This window comes from Lygodium microphyllum, chromosome 20 (assembly GCF_053477565.2).
Source record: "Lygodium microphyllum isolate KBCC chromosome 20, Lygodium_microphyllum_v1.1.10, whole genome shotgun sequence".
Lineage (NCBI taxonomy): Eukaryota > Viridiplantae > Streptophyta > Polypodiopsida > Schizaeales > Lygodiaceae > Lygodium > Lygodium microphyllum.
Window position 1 is genome coordinate 136652472 of NC_141154.1, and position 17665 is coordinate 136670136.

The 17665-nt window shown below is 40.3% G+C and overlaps 1 protein-coding gene across 2 annotated transcripts; it reads left to right on the forward strand.

Moving 5' to 3' along the window:
- Positions 1-5433: 5433 nt before the first annotated feature.
- LOC148019452 (receptor-like protein kinase THESEUS 1) lies at positions 5434-10882 on the forward strand. Of its 2 annotated transcripts, XM_087661087.1 has the most exons (2): positions 5716-5839; positions 5920-10882. In XM_087661087.1, exons 1-2 carry the CDS (start codon positions 5833-5835, stop codon positions 8091-8093), a joined length of 2181 nt encoding a protein of 726 aa, XP_087517213.1. In that variant the 5' UTR covers positions 5716-5832; the 3' UTR covers positions 8094-10882. The 2 variants fall into 2 exon arrangements, with proteins under 2 accessions (XP_087517212.1, XP_087517213.1); XM_087661086.1 differs by having other exon boundaries at positions 5434-10881.
- Positions 10883-17665: the final 6783 nt, after the last annotated feature.

Genomic DNA, 17665 nt, shown 5'->3' on the forward strand with positions numbered 1-17665 from the left:
TCAAGCTGCATCATAATTAAATCCAATTTTTATTCCATCGTAGGTTCGGGTAAATCACCTTCAGCCATTAAATCATCCATATTTTGTTCCGTCATCCTGTAAAAATCCAAAAGACCTCACACTCTCGAAATCTGATTAGCGGGATGAGCGTAGCTCAAAGTCAGGTATACAAGGCTTATAGATTTTTGTTTGGCTTTTACGGTCTTTGTCTTTTGCGGTTGCGGGATTCGTAGTCTTCGTAGAAACTGCGTATGAACTTCTGCGTTTGCTGAAACTGGTTCAGCAAGTCTGCGTATGTGAACAGAGTCTTCCAGGGAGCAATTTTGTAGTTATGTGCTTCTACGCAGGAACAGTCTTTATGGAAGTAATTGGAGTTAGTCTGTTTTGACTTCTGGGAACTTGCAGGACTTGCAGAGTAAGTTAACTTGGAGAACTTAGTAGACTTGAAAATTTTAAAGCTTATGTAACTAAGCTTATGATTGATCTGCGTGTCGTTGATTTTTGAGGGGGGAGGGGGGAGGGGGGCCATTTTTTGCGCCAATTACGGCGTCAACATGCCGCGATAACAGAATTCGTTGATTTTAGGGGGGGGCTTAAGCTTTGTAATAAGCTTATTAAGCTTACTTAAGCTTTGGAACTTGTAGAAGATATGGAGCTTACTATTGACAGTGGAAAAGAAACGTGTTGAAGAAGGACATGTAGAAGTGGTCCTCCGCCTCCTCAGGCCGGTCCTTTGCGAGATCAGAGGCTACAGACAGAGGTTCTTAACCGCTAGGAATCCACCCGTATTGACTGTTCGCGATGAAACTGACTGTAGATTCCAGTAGCTCCACGATCCAAGTGCAAGCTTCAAGCGAGCTCCATCCTCAAGCTCCATGCTCCAAGCTCCATTGCTGCGAGCAAGAGAAGAGAAGAGAAGAGAAGAGAAGAAGAGAGGAGAAGACAGAGAGCTTCTCCACCACGGTCCCTCACCCTCACACACTCACTCCCTCACACTCTTACACTCCCTCTCTCAAGCACAAGCTCAAGCAAGCAAGAGAATAAGAATAAGAATAAGAGAGCTCCTTTTGACCACACATAAGAATGAGCTTCTCATTCACTTTTCAACTTTATATACAAAACCCTAAATCCCTTTTGGGCGGTCATCCCCTTATCCCCTTTTTTACATGGCCGGTTGTGGCCTAGGCCCTTTTTCCCATTGTCCTCCTATCTTCCTAGCTTCCTTTCTACCACCCATCTACCTTTACAATTTGCCACACGCTCTTAAAATAAATCATGGTGCGCCTTGTGCTCTTTTACAAGAGTAGTGACTTGCGCTTTTTCTTGTGTGCCTTTCTCCTTGAATTAGGACTTTTCTGCACTTCTTGTGTTTCCATATTTTTCTTGAAGAGCCTTCATCTTCTGTTTCGCTTTTCCTTTGGCTTTGTCTTCTGCTTTAGATTTTCCGGATTTTCCACCTTGTTCATTTGAGGGTTAACATATAGGTATAGACAAGAGTTAGTAGATCATAATATGTGATGGTGTAGTACTTTAAGAATGTATTGGTGCAATAGCTTTATTAACTTAAACATGTGGAATGATTTCCAATTAGTGAGTCTAAAAGTGCCAATATATACTTCATTGTGTCTAGAAATCTTGAATTAAAATTTCCTTAGCAAAGCTAAATACTACAAAGACACATATACTACAAGAAGAGATAGTGCCAACTATCACATTTTGGAAGCTAGTTCCAAATACATTAAATGTGTTTGTAATATCAAATTGTATCAACCTATTTTTTAGGGAGCTAGTATTGGTTACAATTAGTGAACTTTAATTGCTTCCTCTATTAGGTGAACCATAAGCTTCATGCCTTAGATATATGTTAATGTGAGACAATAGTTCTTTGAGTATGATATGCTTTATTTGAGTGATATACCTTTTTGTTGATGATGTATGTGGTTGACATTCTCAAGGGACCTTGCAATGTATGTGATTAACATCCCCAAGGGATCTTATTATTAATAATTTTCTCAATACTGGATGGATTTCTCTAGGAAAAGTTGCAAAGTTGCATAAAGGATATTTTGGCTTTTTACATTCTTTAAGATTGTAACAAGTGTCTTTACTTTAGTTGCTTTCTTCTTTTTTATATGAAAGAACCTTTTCACATTTTTCTTTTACTTGCATAACCATTTTGTGTCGATGCATTATATACATGGCCCATGCTTAAAATATTTAGAACATTGTCCTTAGCACACATAATATATTAAACTAGGGCAAAATAGTATTATAAGTGGAGTAATGCTAGGGGTGACATATGTCATGCCCTTTTACGATGAAAGCTCCTTTACACCCTTTGTCTTAGTATTCATTCGATTGACCTTGACAATGCCCTTATCTATCCATGTAAGGCTACTCTCACACACAATTTGTTAACAATAGGTGAGGCTTGCAGGGAAAATGTAAGAGGTAGCATTCTTGGATGCATAACCACTTGGATAATGGGAAAATGTAAGAGGTCGCATTCTTGGATGCATAGCCACTTGGATAATGGGAACCCATTTGATAGAAAAGGTTAAAAGTAGATAAAGTGGATACACTCTTTTCTTTGTTGTTGTGTGCTTGTCTACCTTTGTTGAGATTTAGCTCTAAGCATGGATGGAAGAATAACTAATACAACAATGTATCTTTATACGTTTACTACAATGACAATATGCTTTCAATGTGGTGTATATATTTTAAACCTTGATTGAAGCTAATCAAACTATATCTTGTTAGCTCCTCCTTGACTTGAATGCCTAAAAGGATATTGTTGCTCTTGTTGTCATTTTCCATTGTTGTCATTGTTGGTACCATTCTATTTTGGTCTTGTTCGTCTATAATGTTTTGTATTGTCATGGGCTAATCAATATGTCTAGGGTGAAGCTGAGGTGGGAGACAAAATCTCAAGGTCCCTTGCATGTCCTTTCATGGTGATTAACCGTTAGGGAGGAACATCCCCCATGGTCCTATAATGTGAGAAGCCAAGGCATCACGCTCGATGGTTGTTTGTTGTGGCATGCATCTTACCATAGTGCTACCAAGTGCATACAGTATTCCACAAAAACAATTTTGGGAGCCTACACAAAACCTTCAATTTGCAAGTTATTCTAGAGGCTTTTTTTCACATTTGAAGTAGGTTGCAACCTAATGGTAAGAAACCTGATAACTTGATGGCCCTAATTATGCCTTTAACACAATATAAAAAGAATTTGTATCCTTTCTATTATATTGCATATTTAATTGTTTACTATTTTTTTTTCCTTTGCACTAACTAGGTATAAAGTACAATGCATTAGAGCTAGCTACTATTGATGATGAGTGGTCACAGGTTATGGTGAACCTACACAATGGATTAAAGAAAAGATAGTACATACTTTCACCTATATGACCCAATTAGGCATCCATGTGACTAGAGCTCAAGCATATCAAGGTTAGGTTCACACATAGAAAGGATAAATGCATGAAAGTGTGGGATAGATTTGCTAGAACATACAATTACAATTAGTAAGATAGCATGATAATAAAATTTTTATTTATTAGAGCCTCAAATTGGCCTAAAAATGCTAGCCTTAAAAACAGGGATGACATTCTAAAAATAGTCAGTTTGGTGTTCTGACAATGTTTACTAAATTTGACAACTTCTATTCTTGATAGTATTGAGTCCAAAAAGGAAGGCCATAGAGAAGAGACAAGTGGTAGGACACTTGCCACACAAGCTTCCAAGTATCCTACCACTAGTCACACCTCATGACATGTGGTTGGAAACTTATCTAGTGTTACTCCACTTTCCCTTTTCTACACTAGCTCTCCCCTTTCTCCTATAAAGAGAGCTTGTATTTCCTCATTCTACATTAGTTTTCTTGGCTAGTATAAACTCGTATACAACAGAAATAACCTTAAGTTGGCTCCATCCATCTCCATCATGATCCTCTTGCTCCATCATCTTTGAATGCCTCCATATTTTCTATTCTTTCGTTGCTATTTTAGAAGACAACAGACTTGTAAATCCATTGCAACACATTCAACTTTAAGTATAGTTTCTCCATTTCTTGAAATAATGAGTCTCGAAAATCAACGAATATCCTAATTGCTAAGCATACTACGTTGTTTGGGGCGTTCACAAATGGCTTTACAAATGTAGATCACAATATAGAGCAGATAATGCAGTCAATTATGTGACTGTCTCAATGGGTAAGATACTTAGATGGTTTGCTTCCATTTTCATAGACATTGAAGTTCCACTCTAATGTGAGTTCAAATATGTAAATCTATTGGCTCACACACATATTGTCTACAAACCCTACCTCGTCACTTCATTGAAGGTTATGATATTTTTTCAGTGTCTTAAAATAGGTAAAAACTTTAGTTGCATTTTTGTATCTTTGGAGATTTTCGTGTTGACGAAAAGGGGTTTTAAAGTTTGTTGAACATTAAATGCTAGTGTTCACGAGCACTAAGTGTTGGTATGATCATGAAAAATGTTTTTCCCAACCAATGGAGAACGAAGATTTGGACCGATGTGCTCATATTTTTGGACTTTTGGACAAAAATTTCAACCAATTCTCAATCAAATAGGTGAAAAGTTGAACAAAGATTTGGAAATTTTTGCCATGCTAAAAGACGAATTTATGTGAACACTTGATCGATGTTTAGGACTCCACCTCTAAACATCCACCTTTGGCGAGTGACCTCCCACCACCACCACTACCATCACCACCACCACCACCACCAGCAGTAGCATTATGGTTGGACCCAAGAGTCAATATTGACCATCAATAATTGGACCCAAGGGTGAGTTGACCTTTTTTCTCTTGGGCATTCTTGGGTTGGCTTTGTTTTCCCAGTTCATTTGGCATTCATTCCTCCCAAAGCCTCTTCCAAGCTCTGTATCTAACCCACACGTGGAGGCATTTCCCTTGCTTGTCCTAGGTATCGCCATCTTTTTCCATCTCTCTCTCTCTCTCTCTCGCCTCGGCTCGCCCCGCCCCGCCCCGCCCCGCCCCTCCTCGCCCGATCACCTACGTTTCGTGGCTTTCTTGATTACGCTTCTATTTCTGTAGCATTCTGATATGGCACAAATCATGGATTATGGAAGATCTACAAAGACATGATCAAGAAGCAATGATCGATCAGGTGGATTTGAGCTTGTTGGGCTTTGGCCGACGGAGGGCAGCGAGAGATTAATTTTATTAAGCAATTGAAGAATTGAAGGTGTGTGCCTGCGAGAGAGAGAGAGAGAGAGAGAGAGAGAGAGAAAGGGGGGGCGGGGTGGGGTGGGGTGGGGTGGGGTGGGTGAGTGTGAAAGGAGGGTTGTGTCTCTGTTGTAGAGAGAGAGAGAGAGAGAGAGAGGGGGGGGCGGCGGGGGTTGTGAAAGGAGGGTTGTGTCTGTTTAGAGAGGGGGGAGGGGAGGGGGTTTGTGAAAGGAGGGTTGTGTCTGTTTAGAGAGAGAGAGAGAGAGAGAGAGAGAGAGCATGAAGAGGACTTGCCTGCTCTTGGCATGCTGCTCCTTGGCTGTGGCTATGGTGCTAGAGCATGTATATGCACAAGATTACGAGCCCCCATACAGCTACCTGGTGAACTGTGGGGATGAGGGGAACATCACCCTTGATAGCAGGCAATGGATGGGTGAGAGCAGCAGCTCCCATCTGCTTGTTGACACAAAAACACCTACCTCCCCCCCAATCTTAGCCTTGGCCCCCAAATCCACCAATACCACCATTAGCCCCCTGTTCTCTCACCTCTGGCCCATCCTCTCCACCGCCCGCATCTTCACCAGTGCCTCCGCGTACTCCTTCCCGGTGGCCTCCAATGACCGGTACTGGATCCGCCTCTACTTTTATCCTTTTCGTTACCAGCAATTCAGCAACTCCTCAGCAGTCTTCTCTGTCACAGCAGGTCAGCATACCCTTCTCCATATCACCAACATCACGGATGCAGTCTCCGGCAGCACGATCGGTGCAGGTTTCCTTTTCAAAGAGTATTGCATCAATGCTACCAGTACGCCGTTGGAAGTTCGGTTCATCCCTGATGAAGCCCAAGGCTCCTATGCATTCATAAATGCCCTGGAGGTGGTGTCTGTACCTCCTGATCACATGACTGATGATACCAGCCCACTAGGTTTCAACTCTCCCAAGGAAATTGGATTGCCCCAGATGGCATTAGAGACCATGTACAGGGTGAATGTTGGAGGCCCTTTTGTGTCTCCTGCAAATGACAGTTCAGGCCTCTATCGGACGTGGCTTGCGAATGAATCCTTCATTTACACTTCAGCAGGTGTCAATCCCATCTATACGTCAATAACCGCTATAACGTATCCCTCCAACTCATACAGGTCATTTGCCCCCGCATCTGTGTACAGTACTGCCCTCGAGGCGAGCTCACAACAGACAGCTAACCCTCAGAACGTGAACATCTCCTTTCTGTTTCCAGTGGAACGTGCAGATTATACATATGTTGTCAGGCTTCACTTTTGTGAGTTAGTGTATGGCACGGGAGGTAAACGGCACTTCGATGTTTACCTGCAGAATCAAACTGCTGCTGCGGAGATAGATTTGGGTGGACAGTTTGGACGGGATACAGCTTATCACAGAGACTTTTCACTTCAGGCACAAGGAAACCTTTGGGTTCAGGCAGGACCACCTCCGTACACAAATGATGTGGCTTTCACCAAAGCCATATTGAATGGTATTGAGATATGGAAGCTGAATGATACAAATGGAAATCTGGATGGGACGGGAGCTAATGCATTGACATCAGCACAATCGTCATCAAAGGGCAAACTTGCAGTGATATTGGGTGCCACTTTGGGAGGGCTGACTGCATTGGCAATTGTATTTATTGTTGCATGCCTCTTCTGTAGGCAACGACGAGTGACACCCAAGAAACAGGCTGATCCAGCATGGATACCACTGGCAATACATGGCGGTAACTCTGTGAGCATAAGCTCTCGCAAGAGTGGTACTGGCAGCCAGCTGTCCACTGCACCCTCGAGTTTGGGCCGAATGTTCACATTCACAGAAATTTCGGAAGCTACTCAGTACTTTGATGAATCCTTGGTGCTTGGCGTAGGTGGTTTTGGAAAGGTTTACCTTGGGGAGCTTGATGATGGAACAAAAGTGGCAGTAAAGAGAGCAAACCCACAGTCTGGACAAGGTATTGTAGAATTTCAAACTGAGATTGAAATGCTCTCCAAGCTGCGGCATCGCCATCTTGTTTCACTGATTGGATATTGCGAAGAGCGGCGGGAGATGATCCTGGTGTATGAATATATGGCTAATGGACCCTTGCGGAGCCATCTCTATGGTTCCGATCTTCCAGCATTATCATGGATGCAACGATTAGAGATATGCATTGGAGCTGCGAGAGGGCTGCATTACCTACACACAGGAGCAGCTCAAAGCATCATTCACAGGGACGTCAAGACAACTAACATCCTACTGGATGAGAACTTTGTGGCAAAAGTTTCTGATTTTGGCCTGTCCAAGACTGGGCCTACCTTAGATCACACACATGTAACGACAGCAGTCAAGGGCAGCTTTGGGTATTTGGATCCCGAATACTTCCGTAGGCAACAGCTTACAGAAAAGTCTGATGTTTACTCATTTGGAGTGGTACTCTTGGAGGTGTTGTGTGCCCGGCCAGCCATAAATCCGGCCCTTCCGAGGGAAGCTGTGAATATTGCTGAATGGGCATTGCTCTACCAGAGGAAGGGAAAGCTGGAGGAAATTGTCGATCCTCATCTGGTCGGCTCAATCAATTTCCAGTCTCTTATGAAGTTTGGAGAAACTGCAGAGAAATGTTTAGCTGAGGAGGGCATCTACCGACCAACAATCGGAGATGTTCTTTGGAATCTGGAGTATTGTCTGCAGTTGCAGGAGACATCTATGGCTACTTCTGTCGATGATGATAGCACAAACAGAATTTCAAATTTACCTGTGGTCCTTCCAGTTCATGAGCGCTGGGAAGATAGTGTAGTTGAGGAACACAGCTTAGCAGTTAGTGAGCAGGATTCAGAGGATGCCACAGGCAGTGCTGTGTTCTCTCAGTTGATGCGTCCTCAAGGAAGGTGAAATGAGTAAATGGTAATTGTTTATATTTGTATTAAGCACTGGTACTTGTCATCACAAAAGCTTGGGTAAGGACTACCCCCTGGTGAGAATCAAGGTGTTGAAAAAGACAGCTTTCAACTTACCAGTGCTCTCTCTAGACTCAAAAACTGCACCACTGTAAAATGCATTGAATCCCATACTTTACTGTTATGTGTGGCATTATGTGTTGAAGTCTTCTGTGACATCTTCCATGTGACTGTCAACTGGGCTATGGTCTTCCTTTAGATGCTTTGGCTACTTTCTCCCCCAAATGCAAACATGGTCATATTGGAATTCTTGACATTTTATTCAGAATATCTTCTTTATGCATCTTGCTGCTTTGTGTATAATATGAATCCTTGAAGGACTATGCACTCTCTTACATGCACACGCACACACACGCCTGTGCGAAGGAGATACTTCAATGAGGGAAAGAGCCAGCTTTCTATTTTTTTCTTCTCTTTTTTAGTAGCATCATTTATATTTATACCATAGACTTATACTTCCATAGAATATTGCCTAACATCTAGTTTAGTAGGCATTTGTTTTACCTTTTTTTATGAGAGATACACTTCATTGTATGTATTGGTCTGGTCTCATTGCTCACATTGGCCTTTCAGAGATAATATGTGCCTTTCAGAGATAATATGTGCCCTCTTTCTCTGGGAAATTCACCTCAGAGATACTACACAGCTATATTACAATCCCTCTATAACAATCCAAAGCTAAATTTTCTAGCCATAGTGACACACTTGTACATGTATGTGACTACTTTTGAACCATGCTAGCATTTTCCTAGTCATGGTGAACTCTTGTACATGCATGTGACCACGTTTTGAAGCATGCTATGCATCAATTATAATCACCATTTTGGTGTCAAAGGTCATCTTGGCAGATAGGCTTCAAACACAGACTCTCTCTCTCTCTCTCTCTCTCTCTCTCTCTCTCTCTCTCATCATTGCATATTATTTTGCTACATATAGGAAATCAAAAGGGGCAATGCTTGCCAAGAAGTATATGCATCTATCACTGACCAAGGGTGAGCTCTAGGCATTCATGAGGCATTCGGTAACAGAGGGTGAGCTCCGGAAGATGGAGAGGGTTCAGTGGTGTGTTTATCAATTGTATTGGAACCCTCTGGTCAAATTTCTCACAAACATCAATCGGCAAGGACCCAATCCTTGACAAAGCATTGAGAGTGGGTGTTGATATTAACCTATATATACATGGGAATCCATCTATACGGGTTGAGTGGAGACACAGGAATAGAGAAATTAGCCTAGGTGGTGGTGCTGTCGAGGATGTGCTTGGAAGTTGGAGCCATACTTTGTAAGGAACTTGCACGCATTGATACTAGCAATGCTATTGAGCATCAATAAACACCTAGGTAAACGCTTAGGTGTTGTTGCCAAGAATGTGGCTAAGGTCTGAATTTTTGTCAGAATTATAGGTGAAATGAACTAAAAGATTGCAATGAAATTTTGAGTAATTGTTAATAATGTCTAGAGTTTGACAAAAGTGGGTCTTCAGGAGGAGGGGAGGAACTTTTGTTTCCTGAAGAAGGAAGAGTGGGCTTAGGTGGGGAATCTTTTGTTTTCTAAAGGGGGGAAAGTGGGTTTGGAGGTAGTTGTCCAGCATCTTGGCCTTGGTAGCCTCCCCAAGCCACACCAGTAATCTTCCCCCCTTTCTCAACCTCCTTTGTGGCTCCATCTTGGTTTATTCAGGCTTCCCTTGTTATTGCCTACAGTCTTCTCTTTGTAGTCTCCACCATTGCTGCTCCTCTCTTCTACCTGCTTTTCTTTGAGCCTCTCTCAGGGCCACGCCTCCTCTTACCATTTAAGTGACAACAGTCACAATAACTATGATTTTGATGTCTGTGTCTGTGTCTATATGCATGTTCCTTTGAGGCTGTGGATGCAGACATGCTGTGAAGAGAAGGCTATAAGTACATTAGCATACAGGCCGAAGGAGCTTATTCCCCTCGACCCAAAGACACATGCATTTCTGGGTCTGATCCGGGACCTGGCCAGTTTTCTGACGACGTACTGGGGTGACGAGAGGAATCACATGTACGTAGATGACAAATTTGCATGCATCCAAAGAAAAGCGCTGAGTGAGTATCTTCAGCTCTAGTCTAACACCTCCTTCAGGATGTCAATCATTGGGGTTGGGAGTGCATCGCGCAGACAGATCGATTGAAGAAAGATACTACCCTCTCCAAAGGAATCGTCCCCATGAGATATAGAAGAAATTACAAGCAGCTCTCCCATGGACAATTTGGTGCAAGGAGGGTGAGCACTCAAGACGTGTGTGTGTGCTACAAGGGATGCAATGAGTAACCCAATCGGTGGAAATGTTCACCTTGTGCTACAAAGCTCAAGGAAGAGTATTTGTACAATGCAGAAAACACTAAAGGGCTAAGCAAGTAACCAAGGCATGATCGATCAAAGGTACTAAATAAGGCGGTTAAGGATATTGAAAACATAGTCAACCCTTCAATAATACAAAATGGTTGTGATTTCCTAGGTATTGGCTAGCAAGTATATTATGGACTATTAAAAAGTTCGAGCTTGTGTGTGGGGAGAAATGTATACATCTCTCAACCCTTCCACCGCTTTGGAGCATAGGGATTGTCAGATATTCTACATGTAGAAAAGTGGCAAAGCTCATAGGAGAGTTTCCATTCCTTGAAAGAGAGGTAGTTCTCAATTGAGGGATTACTAATGTTGCTTGTATTTGCTCTATTACATGTAATGACATATTTCTTGAGTTCCAGCAACCATAAGTGGCGATGATGGGTTTCTACAAAGTGCAATGCATCATATATAGAGTCTTGTATGATTTTTAATATGTTATTTCCTACATTTTATATAATGATTTGCTTGTGTATTATCGGTGATGAGTTGGTTTCTATCATAAAGATGGATGAGCACAAGTTGATTAAGGGACACTCATAAAAGCAAATAGGAATCACACTAATGAATTTAGAGCATGCCCATGATGACTATGCGATTGAGGAATTCTGTCTATAAATAGAGCAAGACATGTGGTGGCTAGAAGTATTCGAGGGCTGAGAAGAGATCCACACAACACTCAAATGGCTACTTGCCAAAATAAGTATCCCATATATTGTCCAAAAACAAAGTGCAACTCCTTTATGTCCTATGTATATTTGATTCCATTATTGAGTGGTATTAGGGAGGGATGAGAGGACAAAAAGTGTTTGCAAGGTTGGAATCATGGTGCCAATACTTCACATCTATAAGCCATATGCTTCATACCATTGCAAAAGAAGGAATTTCTAATCCCAATCGATGGGATGAAGTTGATCGCCAAGGAAAGAATGTGAAAGAATTTATCAAGTCAAAAGAAGACAATGGCTATAGCTACTTGGGAGAACGAGGTGTTGGGAGGCCCTCAAGATTAACATCTTAATAGGTACAAATAAATGGAACCATCATTAAATCCAAATCTTTGTGTTGACATTAACAAAACCAACTTTTGCACATTTGAGCAATGATGAAGGCACAAAAAGCAAGGAGAAAGAATTGGAAGAAGGGTATGGTAGCATGGCATCATCAAGAATGGCCATCTACTAGGGTGCTAGAAGGTTCATGTTGGCTTGCAGTGCTACGAATGCAAATGTTTTATTAGAAGTTCTTACATGAAATTGTTTAATTTTGAGTAACAGTTAGTAAAATTAACATTTCTTACTCTATTTAAGCAACCCACAACATTGCTAGAACAAAGCAAATGAAGAGGAAGAGCCCCTTCCCCAACAAGATAATGCGACCCAAGAGGTGTTATGGGAATAAGTGAAAGCATGAGGCCCTCAAAGCTCAAAGCCGAACACCTACACCACACAGGCTCCACACAAGATACTGGCCCTGAAATCCCCCTGCTAGCCCCAACCCTAACAATACCTACCCTAACCTTGAGAATACAAACCCTATCCTCAAGAATGTATGGCTTTGGTGAGATGGCTAGGACAATTTGATGTCTTGATGAGGTAGCTCAACTGGTTTGAGTGTGGGTTGAGTTTGACAAGTGCATAAGTTATGTACACACACATACAATAGTCATTGGTAATTATCCATTAGCTACACTTGAAGCACACATTTATTTATTAGCCATGTACAATATCTATTCGCAAATCAGACTGGGAGCATCTTGCCACACCTTGTTCACACTAGACTTTGTGGGACTCTTTCAAGTGAAGTGAACATGGCATGGCATGTCCTCTTGCCTCCTTAGTTAGTGTACCCATCTATTTTGACTTTTAAAGTCTAGTTGGGACTTCAAAGTTTATGTGTGGCACTCCCTTTGATTCTATAGAACTAGGGTTGGTGGCACATAATTTTCTACATGGGACCTATCCTAAAAGTCAAGTCCTCTATGGTTTTCCTAGACTAATATGTCTATGCCCAATTTGGAAATGTAAAGTCCCATTGTGTTTATGCTTACATCAAATCAATGCTGGACATTTGTAAATGTTTCATGACTTGAGAAAACATCACATTTTCTTGACATTCACAACCATCTTTTATATTTTATATTTTATCTTCTCCATATTATTTAGAGCTTTGCCTTGGGAATCTCGAACCAACCAGAAGAGGCCCAAGATTATGTGATAGAAGGAGAAGTTTGGTATTCAATAAATAAAGATAGCTTGTCTTGAAGGGTGAGTGGGGATTATATTTAATTTTTATGCTCACACACAAAATTGAATATGCGCACGCACACTGTGTGTGTGTGTGTGTGTGTGTGTGTGTGTGTGTGTGTGTGTGTGTGTGTGTGTGTGTGTGTGTGTGTGTGTGTGTGTGTGTGTGTGTGTGTGTGTGTGTGTGTGTGTGTGTGTGTGTGTGTGTGTGTGTGTGTGCGCGCGCGCGCGCGTGTGCGCACACACACCTTTTAATTGAACATATGATATGATGTTGAAAAGGTTGAAGATCACTTGTGAGCCTTTGCAAAATTGTGTGTGGCTCTCTCTCTCTCTTTCTCTTCCAAGAAGAAGAGAGATGAATTTATTTTTTAGTTAAACATATGAAATGATGTTATATTTTAATGGTTGAATATGTGCATGCAATGTGTACATACTCTAAAAACATTAGAAACAGAGAGTTGAATTTCTTTTTTAATTGAACTCATGAGATGAGACAATAATTTTATTGGTTGAAAATGTTCATGCAATGTACACATATTCTAAACCATGCACAAATATATATAGACTATAAAAACACATGAATAACACACACACACACACACACACATGTATGGGTGCACATATGTGCAAACACATATGCACATGAATTCATACATATACGCATGCATATACATATATGCTCATATACACATAAACATATATGGGAGAGGAAAAATGGAGAGAGAGAGAATAGATACACAATTATAAAATACTCACTCACAAACATGCATACATATAGAAACATGTGTGTGTGTGTGTGTGTGTGTGTGTGTGTGTGTGTGTGTGTGGGTTGTTGGGCTTCTCTCTTTGCATTCCTTCTTTACATGAATGGCAATCACTCATGTGAGCTTTACAAAGAACCATGCCAAGTAAATCTCTCTCTCTCTCTCTCTCTCTCTCTCTCTCTCTCTCTCTCTCTCTCTCTCTCTCTCTCTCTCTCTCTCTCTCTCTCTCTCTCTCTCTCTCTGTGTGAAATTGTTCAAAATTTATTAAAAGAGCTGTTATCTTGTACAATCTTTGCTAGACTAGATTAGTGGAGTTGGAATCTCTTTTTCTCTAATGCAGAGGTTGAGCACAAGCATACACTCTTGCTCACAACTATGTATGTAAGCACATATATATACATACAAGCATACCCCTCTTTGATACTTATATATTGTGACATGAACTAGAATTTATGTTTCACAAAAATCCATGTCAATCACATTGCTACAATAATGCAAATTGGATCTCCCAATACTAAGGGTGAGTTTTTTCACGAAGGTTATCAAAAATTGAGTTAGTGGGGGATAGTAGAATGCGTCTTTATTGAATCCAACCTATATATATGTGCGACTTTTAGTTATCACTCAGGAAATCTCAAAAAGGTTCACAAATACAAACCTAGTAGATTCTACATTTATATAGATGCCTTCCATCGAAAGAGAGGTAGTGCTTAATCAAGGGATTAGGAATGTTGCGTGTATTTGTTCTATGAAGTTTAATAACATATTCCTTGAGTTGCAGCAACCAGAAGTGGCAATGGTGGGTTTCCACAAAGTGCAATGCATACTATATATAGTATTGTATAATTTTTTATCTGTTATTTCCTACATGTTATTTAATGAGTTAGTTGTGTAATATAAATAAAGATGGATAGATCACTCATCAAAGGACACTTGTAAGAGTGAGTGGGAATCACACCCATGGATAAAGATTCGAAGCATGCCCATGATGACCATGTATTGAGCAATTTAGTACATGAATAGAGAAAGATATGTGGTGGCTATAAGTATTCTAGGGCTTAAAAGAGACCAGCATGGCATGCAACATTCAAATGGGTGTTGGGCAAAATATATAGTCTAGATATTTTCAAAAACAACAAAATTGACTCCTCTAAGTTCTATGCTCGAGGGGTGTACCTTATAGAACATGTAAGATACCACATGAGTTCAAAAGAAAGGGTATTTTATTTAGTGAAATTTATAGGATTATATTTACAAAACGGGATTTTTGATTACAATTTGAAAAAAATCCATAAGTTTAGAAAAGTAAAGGGATCATTTTATGGCCTTATAGAATGTAAAGAAAGTGTTTTTTTTAATACCCTTTGAACCTCCATTATGGGGTTGTATTAAGGAGGACTCAAAGAAGATAGAAAGTGCTTGCAAGGTTGGAACCATGGTACCAATGCATCCATAGGCCATATGGTTGATACCATTACAAAAGAAGGAAATTCTAATCCCAATTGATGGGATGAAGTTGTTCATCAAGGAAAGAATGTGAAATAGTTATCAAGTCTAAAGAAGATGAAGGTTATACCTACTTGGGAGAGCATGGTATTGGGAGGCTCTCAAGCTAGCCTCCTAATAAGTACAAAGAAATAAACCCATCACTAGATCCAATTCTTTGTGTTCACATTTTAAAAATTAGCTTTTGCACCTTTGATAAGTGAGAAAGGAAAAAAATGACAAGGAGAGTCAATTGGAGCAAGAGTGTGTTAGAATAGAGTCATTAGGAATAGCCATCTACTAGGGTGTTGGAAGGTTGATGTTGGCTTGTAGTGCTATGAATGTAAAAGTTTCATTAGAAGTTCTTATGCGTATTTTTTAAGTTCGAGTAAAGGTTACTAGCATTAAGATTTCTTGATGTATTTAAAAACCCCACAAAATTGCTAGAACAAAGAAAATAATGAGGATGGACCCCTTCATCAGCATGGCAATGCGATCAAAGAGATGCTATGACTCCTAAATGAGTAGAAGCATGAGCCACTATAAGCTCAAAGGCAGACACCTCCACCATATAGGCTCCACACAATATACTAAGCCCTTGGGCCCTTGAATCCCCCTTTTAGCCCCAACCTTGACAATCCCAACCCCAGCCTTGGTGAGATGTCTCCCAGGACAATTTAATGCCCTTATGAGGTAGCTAATTTAGTTTGAGTGTGGGTCGAACTTGATGAGTGCATGAGTTATGTATATACATATACACTCATCATGGTGAATACATTGGTTATACTTTAAACACACATTTACTTATGAATCATCATGCACAACATCTATCTAATGCAGGATCATAGTTTAGATTTGGAAATCAAATGTGGATACAATGAAGGTCCTACCATGCCTAGCTTAGACTAGACTTTGTGGGACTCTTGCCAGTAAAGTGAACATAACATGGCATGTTCTTATGACTCCTTAGTTATTATAAACATGACTATCTTTGTTTTCCAAGTCTACTTCAGACTCTAGAGTCTATGTATGCCATTACTTTTCAATCTGATTTTATAAAAATAGGGTTGGTGACATATGTTTCTACATGGGACTCATGTGCTTGCATCAAATTAATGTTAGAGGACACATACATTAGGGGAGATTTAGACTTACGTTTGGGCCTTTTAGTTTTAGAGAGAGAAAGGCTCTCAACCAATAAAGAGAGAGCTACTGTTATGGTAAAAATAGGAATTTTTAAAAAAATCTCTTAGCTCATTCTTAAAAATTGCCGACACAAAAAATTTAAGGTATTTTTAGGAAAAACATCATTTAGGCACAAAAATAAAGAGGCTCCCAAACAATTTAAGAGGCTAGATAATGAAATTTTTTGTCACTCTCATACACCCTTCCATTCTTCCCATTAGTTTCTTGTAATTCTCAAAAATTACATCAAAGTACTCTCCCTCAATTCTAGTACCCCTATCTTTTTCTTGAAACTCTCGACGAGTATTAAATGAAGTGTCACACGTCCTAAAATTTTGCATGTGATTTGACCTTCTTAATTCTACTTTTAATTTAATTTTTTCAATTATTTTGTTTTCTATTTCAATGAAGAGAATATATTTTATATATGGATGACCAAAGATGGATTCCATGAGGGGGGACATGAGTTAGCACAATGCAAAGAGGGGTCCCCAAGATTGTTGGAGGGTCCCCTCTCACGTTTTGCCCACCAACACAATGCAAAGGGCATCCATCATCTTGTTTGAAAAGGTCTTCATTTTGAGCCATTCTAGATATGTAAATCAATTGATAATATAAAAATAACATTTTGGATAAAGAATTAGGTAAAATCAATAGCATTATTGCATCATAACGGCTCAAAGCACACATTTGGGATTTAAAAATGCACAAAATGGACATCGAGAGAGTAAGACATGAGAAATTAGAAAATATATCCAAGAGGATTGACACAACGCGAGAGGGTGGGACCCACCAATTTCCATGTTGATATTCTGGGTAGATAATTTGGTAAAATGGAACATGCCATTATGTTTTGAACAGCCCAAAAACCCATCTTGGATCTAGAAATGCTCAAAATGGACACCGGGAGGGCAAGATATAAAGAAATAGAATTATCCTTAGGACCCACACAACATGAGGGGCCCCCTAACCGAAATTGGTGGTGTGCCCCCTCAAGTTGCGCTAGTCCTCCCAAATTGAGATTTTAGGTGGACAATTTGGCAAAACCAATGGTGCCATTGCATCTGGAACAATCCAAAACTCCCGCCAAGGATCAAAAATTTCTTAAAACACTGGGAAGCTAAGATATGAAGAAAAAAAGAAGTTACTCAAGGAGGACTTTCAAATCTCTTAAAATGGACACCGAGAGGCCAAGATATGAAGGAAGAAGAAGCCACTCAGGGAGGAAGATTTTTTCCCCCCTCATATCTTGGACTCACGTGTTTGTTTTGAGTGTTTTTCAACCTTAAATGGAGGTTTTGGGCCATTTTGGATGCAATGTCACCATCAATTTTGCCAAATTTTCCACCCAGAATGTTAATTTAGGAGGACCCCTTGTATTGTGTGGGTTCTCTTAGGTGACACTTCTATTTTTTCATATTTTTGTGAGTGTGCACAATGGAAGAGAAATACGAACA